This window comes from Sorex araneus, chromosome 8 (genome assembly GCF_027595985.1).
Source record: "Sorex araneus isolate mSorAra2 chromosome 8, mSorAra2.pri, whole genome shotgun sequence".
Classification (NCBI taxonomy): domain Eukaryota; kingdom Metazoa; phylum Chordata; class Mammalia; order Eulipotyphla; family Soricidae; genus Sorex; species Sorex araneus.
The window spans coordinates 39,445,448-39,452,968 of record NC_073309.1 but is presented as its reverse complement, the minus strand read 5'-3'; the positions used below and the strand labels follow the sequence as shown (position 1 = coordinate 39,452,968).

The 7,521-nt window shown below is 47.1% G+C and overlaps 1 protein-coding gene across 6 annotated transcripts in view; it reads right to left on the bottom strand.

The window, feature by feature from the left end:
- Positions 1 to 399: 399 nt before the first annotated feature.
- Positions 400 to 7,521, bottom strand: part of GARRE1 (granule associated Rac and RHOG effector 1) — a 71,122-nt gene continuing 64,000 nt past the window's right edge. For all 6 annotated transcript variants that reach the window (XM_055145235.1, XM_055145234.1, XM_055145236.1 and 3 more), the window contains 3 exons: positions 6,816 to 6,953; positions 3,421 to 3,499; positions 400 to 2,963 (listed from right to left, as the gene is read on the bottom strand). In XM_055145235.1, coding sequence (XP_055001210.1) covers positions 2,667 to 2,963; positions 3,421 to 3,499; positions 6,816 to 6,953 — 514 coding nt within the window. In that variant the 3' untranslated portion in view covers positions 400 to 2,666. The remainder of the gene's footprint in view (positions 2,964 to 3,420; positions 3,500 to 6,815; positions 6,954 to 7,521) is intronic.

Here is a 7,521-nt window from a genome sequence, read left to right as displayed (position 1 = left end):
TCCTCGGAAGGGATGGCTGAGCAGTTCAGTGTCCCCGCTTGGTTGGTGTAGGGTGCTGGCCAAACACATTCTGGTGAAAACCAAGTGATTCCTGCATGCAGATGCCTCTTCCAGTCTTGGCTTTTAGGAAGCCAACAGGCGGTTTGGCAGTTTTTTTCTACTTTCTGTTCTCTCAGCCCAGCTCATCGCATTTTCCCAAACACTGCTCCTCATGCCTTCCTCTGAGAATTCAGTGCTAAAAGTTTAGCAGCCCCCCCCCAAAAAAAAAAAAGTGTAAATGAACATTTTAAGAGGACAGGCCGACATTAAAAACTACCTTGGGACCAATTTTTCAGAGTAATGAATGAATCAACCAGGGTTTCTAATATGTTATCTGCGGCAGATCATTTTAAACAGAGATACAAGATATTAAATGTGTATTTTTTAATAAAGCCAATAGTTATATTACTTATAGGAGCTTTAAAAGAAAGATACAAAATGTAGAGTTCCAGTTTGGAAGCATTAACTATACACACAATGTCCTGCTGATGCCCGAGCAAGGCTGCCGTGCCCGACCATGCAAAGGACACACACTCACACACACATACACACACTCAGACACATGTGCACACACACACTCACGCGCGCTGTGGCAAGATCCCTCTGCCAAGCGCAGCACCTGGAATTACCAGTGTTCAGAGCGAGGTGGTGCTGAGAACACAGCACCTACAAGGGGACCACACAAAGAGCATCACAGTCTCACAACCCAGGGAGATGCAATTACAAAATGTCTTCATAGAGAAAAACAGACCGGAAAATGACAAATAGCAAGGTCAATGTCACCTGCACTGGGGTATCAAGGGCTGACCTCGGTCCAGGGTTAGGTCTTTGAGGAGGCACTATTAAAACAAGGGTACATCAGTTCAGAAAACTCGGAATACCAGGACCTGTGGACACATTACTGAGGGAAATAGAAAACTTTTTTTTTTTTTTTTTTTTTTACAAGTAAAACAGTCACACACAACAGCAACAAAGAAATTAGTGCACACACAGTGACAGCGAGCACGGACGAGAGCCACGCAGGGTCGGTGCAAAGCACGTGCCTGAAAACGTCTATGTACAAAACAGTTCTCTTGTAAACATGGTGAGGCGAATGTTCAGAACCCAGGGTGAGAGGATCGCACGGTCAGGCAGCAATGGCATCCCCACACAGCACGAAGGACAACACCTGAGGCCTGGAAACAACCTGGCAACAGTACTGAGGATTCAGATGGCTGGGCTCAGACACCCTACGGGTCCTCTATCATTAGTGTGTATGTGTGTATATATAAATATATATATGTATATACATACAGATATACATACATATACATATTCTTTTTGGTATTTTTAAATATAAATTTACTTATATCTGTAGAAAAATGAGAACATAAATGTGTTATTACAATCTTTGCTGGAAAAGCTTATATGGAGTTAGAAAGAATAAACCATTTATTAGTAGTTAACATATATTAAAATGGTTTAATGATTTAAGAAAATATAAAAAAAATATTAATACTGTAAAACTTTCATACCAGAAAATATTATGGATTCTTCTCAATTAGACTTTTTCAAAGATGAAATATGAAAAATTTAAATAAGTTTTATATAAAGAACTTTTGTAACCTCAATTAATGTACAGTGGGATGCCTATTCTATATATATCTATTATTATTTCTCAATTTAAGCACCATTCAATTCTTCTGGATCCACTCTGGCTGGGATTGGTTGGGATATTCCTAAATCCACAGGATGTTAATTAATGGCACATGTTAACTCAAAACAAGGTGGTTTTTTTGTCTTTTTTTTTTTTAAAGGACTAATTCCTATCTGCAACACAACTGCTTTCTTGTCTTGAGCCAGCTCACATATGTTACTGTACTTTCAAGTGCAGGTCTGTCTGTGTAATCCCTGACCATACCGCCCACGTTTTGAGGCGGCTCGGATGCCTGTGGCCACTGTGGCAGGCCTGGAGGGTGGCAGGCACAGCTCCGTCCAGGACATGGACCGCAGCCCACTGGCTTATCCCGTGCCCCACCAGGAATATGTCTCCAACATCAGCTCTATAATTCTGCTCTTATAAAGCTGGCAAATGGGGCACCTCCTGAGTGAGGCTGGATGGTGAGGGGTAGCCTATGCTCGGGAAATATCGGTGATTGCTTCTGATCACAAAAGTCCAGGCTTCGCCCATTTTATCTTCACTTGATAAAAAGATAGTGTTGAGAAGACTTCCGGCCACTGTATCTGTCATCTTAAGATAGTCAATCCATTTTAGGCAGGCGGTGTTTTAACTCAGAACATCTCTGAAACCAGCCATATAGTACAGTGACTGGTGCTGTGGGGGAGGAGGCAGGGTACAGAGAACAGTCAGTTTTGCTCACCCAGTGGGACTGCACATGGAAGAGCCCATATTTCTGGGGCTGTGGGTCACCTGCTTCAGCATCACCGTAGGTGCCTCCTTGGCTCGAAGAACCCCAGCACCCCATAAGGAGGGTCAGAAGCCTGTCCCCTAAGGATGCCTTCCAGGTTTGAGAAGCCAGGCCTTAAAGGCTTGGAGCTGCCAACCACCCCCGTTCGGAGGATCCCTACCTAGGACAGGGATGCACTGGGATGCACTGGTCCTTTGGGAGGCTGGTACCAGCCCTGGGTCAGTACTGGGGCAAGTAGGCTGGCCTGCGCTCAGCCTTTCCCGGGAAAGCCTTGAAGCCCTTGGGTGCTGCCTTGTGTGTTGGTGGGGGTGGAGGCTGCGGGGGCGTCTGCATGTAGGCGAAGGAGGTGGTGCTGCAGTCGCTGGTGGCAGCCCACACGGGGGACTGCAGCATCTGCATGGTGTCATTCCACTGGCTGCCCGGGCTGGCGACTGCATAGAGGGGTGCGCTGGGGCTGGGCAGCGGGGAAGGGTGTTGCCAGGGTGCCTTGGGTGGCCACGTTTTGGTTTTGTTATCCTGAGAGACAGAAGAGGGTTCTTAGTGGATTTCTGGCAATCTTGACTTTTTCCCACCTCCCCAGATCCCACCATAGAGATGGTGATGGTGCGCCCTCCCCGCTCCTCACAGTCCTGAGGCAGCATTAGCCAACAGGACCTTGAAATTATATTCATGTCCTATAGCTTCACTGCCCAAGACAGCAGATACTGCCCACACACGGCCAGTGCCTGAGAAGAGAATCTCCAGTTACACTGGTTCTGACCAGAACAAGTGACCCATGGTACCATCTGGACAGCAGAGCCCCTGAGCTTCCTCTCCAGGTGGTCTCAGTGAGCAAACATGTCGACATCCTCTCCACAGAGTCACGGACAACAAGAGGTTTTGAGGCTTTCTTGGAACTTACAATTTGAGCTATTGCTCAGGATCTCTACCCCAGAGGGCCAGCCTCCCCCGGCTGGTGTAGGGCCCCCAGTACCTGGTTCATGTCTTCCTCTGTGGTGAGAAGAGGTGGGGAGGGCAGTGTGCTGGTCTCCTGCTCGCCACTGCTGTGCTTCCTGAAAGAACAGAATGCTCAATGCGGCAGGGCCTGGTTTCCCGCCAGCCTTCCTTCGAGACACCCGGCCTGCTTGACTCTGTGATATTTGCTACTGATTCTAGATTTAAGGTCACTTCGTGCAGCAGGTAGTGTGGGCCCACACTGAATGGTGCATTGAGTTGTGACAGGGCGGGGGTGGAGGCAGAGATGTGAAGACAGGAGCTGATGGCTTTATCAGGACTAGTGCTGGCATTTTGTTCATAACTCATGCCTGGGGCACATGTGAATTCAAAACAAAGGCTGGGGCTGGAGAGACAGTATGTCTGTAAGGCAATTGCCTTGCATAGAGCCAACCCAGGTGTAATCCCCGGCACTCCATAATGTCCTCCATGTACTGCCAGGCAATGATCTCTGTGCACAGAGCTGGAGTAATTATGCTGAGTACTGCCAGGTGTGGCCCCCAAACCAAAAAATAAAAACAAAAGTCAAGGCCGGAGAGATGGCTCAGTGGACTGAGTGCATGCATCCAACCTCAAGTTCTGCAGGGCCCCCCAAATAAAGCTGGGAGTCACTTCTGAGCAGAGCTGGGAGCAACTGCTGAGTACTGTCAGGTACAGGCTCCAAATCCAAAAATCAAACCAAAAAAAAAAAAAATTCAATAAACCCACAAAGGCTCTTAATTACTTCTCACATGAACAAAAATGTATGGGAAATGTGGAATGTAAGAAAACTAGCAGTATGAGAGCTTCTTCATGGTCCTATATGTAGCATCTCATGGTTGGGGGGAGGGGAAGAGAGCAAAAGAGCTTCCGGGGCTTCCTATAGTGAAATCTTACATGCTTGGTCTCTCTGCTTCTCAGGCCCCACTGGGCCCCTTTCCTCCCAAATGACAATTCTTCACCCACCTCATTGTCTTCAATTTTCTGTGGAACCTGACCCCCATAGCAGCTAATCCAACAATCTAATCTGGGGGTGGTGGTGGTTGTTGTTGTTGTTGGTGGTGGTGTGTGTGTTGTGTGTGTGTGTGTGTGTGTGTGTGTGTAAAATGTTTTTTTTTCCTAATTTTTATTAGTGAATCACCGTGAGGTACAGTTACAAACTTATGTTTGCATTTGGTTTACATTCATCCACAAGTGCCCATTCTCCTCCACCAATGTTCCCAGTATCCCTCCCACCACCCCACCCTGCCTCTGCAGTAGGGCATTCCCTTTTGTTCTCTCTCCTGTTGGATGTTATAGTTTGTAATAGAGGTACTGAGTGGCCATCATGTTCGGTCTATAGTCTACTTTTTGTACGCAGCTTTCAACCCAAGTAGGTCCTCCCAACATTCTCTACTAGGTGTTCCCTTCTCTATCTCGGCTGCCTTTCCCCCCCAGCATGTGAGGCCAGTTTCCTAAAATGTTCTTCCTTGAGTAGAATTAAAGTTCCAGAGGAAGGGGTTCTTACTGTGTCTGCTACAATATGAAATGAGTAAGTTTAATTTTGGGGCCTTTGCTTTTTTAACTGTGAACTGGGGAGAAAATATTATTTACATTATGTGGTGGTTGTTATGGGCTGAACTATGGCCTTCCTTTCCACCAATTCCTATGTTGATTCTAACACCCAGAATCTCAGGATGTAACCAGATTTAGAAATATGATGTTTAAAGGAGGAATAATTAGTCACTACCACTGAGACAACAATGAAAAAAAAAAAAGAAGTAATAATTAAAGACAGAAGGCTGTGACTCCATGGCAGAACAAATGCCTCACCTATGTGAGGTCTTGGTTCAATCCCTGGTACAGCAACAATTAAAACAAGAAAGATACAATGATATCAATGGATTCTGTCCAATAAAGCTGGTGCCTTCTTAAAACAAAATTAAGAAACAAGCTGTCACAGAACAGATGCCTCATTTATATGAGGCCATGGGTTCAATCCCTGGCACAGCAACAATTTAACAAATTAAGATAGAATGATAGAATGATGTCAGTGGATTCTATCCAATAAAGGTGGTCCCTCCTGAGACACAGGCACACAGGGCTGACCTTGTGCAGCTAGAGGGGAAGACGGCTTTTTGTAAACTGACTCTGCTGACACCCTGACCTCAGTCTTCTAGCCTTCCCAACTGTGAGAAAAGAGAAAAGAAACTGTTGCTTTAAGTGCTGAAGTCAAGGTCTTTGTTAGCCCTAGGCGAAAATCAGTGCGAGGATGGAGGAGAGGTTTAGGATCCAGGTCTCCTTGCAGAATACATCCAGCAGGTATGAGCAACCCCTGTCACTGCCTCGGATACGGCTCTGTGCTCCTTGATTTGGGTACCTTTCTGCCTTTCCAGATGTGGTGGTACAGTCCCTGTGTGGTGCTGGAAAGAGTGAGGGTGCTAATATTTTTGGGTATAATATTGGGATGAAGAGAAGCTCCCCCTGACCCCCGCAAAGGGAGTGGTAGGGCCATAACTTCCGGAATCTGTGTGCTAATGGTGTCCACTGCCTGGGAGCAGCCGGGCCTCCTTCCCACAGACAGCGCTGAGCCAGGTGGCCCTGAGGCTCTCCTCCTGCCACCTTCGGAGCTGGGCCTCGTGCCCAGCAGGGCCCTGCACTTCCTTCTAACCAAATTCTTTGAGGTCATGATCCATTTTAATTCTTGGACCACTTCTGCAAGTATCTTAGATCTGAACCCACGTTATCATCACATTTTTCACCTCACTCGGAGGCGATTTTATCCACTTTTCTATTTGCCAAAGAAACTCTGGGTCACAGAGGGCCACGCCCTCTTCTGGAGCTGCAGAGAAGGGCTCTGCTCTGCTTAGAACCTGGTAGTCCTGGCACTGCTTGTCCCACAAAAACGGTTGTTTCCTGCCAGCGCAGAGCAGCAACCAAAGATCCTGTCTCCAGAACCTACCTGTGCCTTTCTCACTGGCATTTTGAATTCCATTACAATAAGACCATTTGTTCAGCAAGAACCCTGTTTTGGTTTTTGGGGTTTATGAGTTTTTTTTTTTTTTGTGGGGGGTGAGGTGGAGGTCTGGGTGAGACACAGCCAGTAGTGCTCTCATTCTGTGCTCAGGAATTATTCCTGGTGGTTCTTGGGGTGCCTGAGGATCCAGCGTAGGTCAGCTGCAGGCAAGGCAAGTGCCCTATAGACTGTACTATCTTTCTGCCTTGCCAGGAAAAGTTCAATCTAATAGTAAGTCCCCTGGGCATCAAATCTGAGGGCAGCCAGGGCTGCAGGAAGAGGGTAGGAAAGGGTCCTGTGCCTCTCTTGGGGTTCAATCTAGAGTGACGGTGCACCCGAGCTTCCCCCAGGGGCTCACACTTGTGCGCCCGGTCTTATTTGGTTTAGAAATCTCTGCATACCTTCTCTGCTTGACAGCGGCTACGAGGTCAGGTCCTGAAAACATGGAGAATAAGCTGTCCCCGTTGGCAGAGGATGTTTCATCGCTGGAGCTGGCTGAGTCTCCCTGGGTGCCTGACCAGCCACTGTGCAGACTCTCCCTGGAAGCCAGAAAGAGAAGCAGGTCCCAGGGCTGCTGTAGCCAGCCTGGGCACCAGAGGGACAGCCCCGAGGCCACCCCCAAAGAGCAGTTTTTACACTGCATTTGTCATTCAACCCAAGGTCTCCTGTATCTCTCTTACAAGCATCTGAGCACTACTTCTTTTCCTTTATTTCAAAAGTGGTACACATTCCTCAGAAGAAGTACAAATATCTATCCTCTTCAGAAGTCTGTGGTTTGAACATGAAATTTCATTTGGTGAAAAATATAGCTAAGGGTGACAATGGACTGAAAGCATGTAAGCATGTTCTGCATGCAGGGAGGCCCACATTCAATTTCTGGCACTACCCGGTCCCCCGAGCATGCCAGGGGCAACCTCCACCTCCAGCACTTCCAGGCGTGGACCCCCAGAAAAGAGCGGAGATGTTCTTTAGTTGTCTCTTTATCTTGTAGTAGTAGTTGTAGTAGTAGTAGTAGTAGTAATAACAACAACAACAACAATAATAATAATGATGCAGTAAGAAATGAGAAAAATTCAACCCAGCTGGCGATGAAAATTCAGACTACTT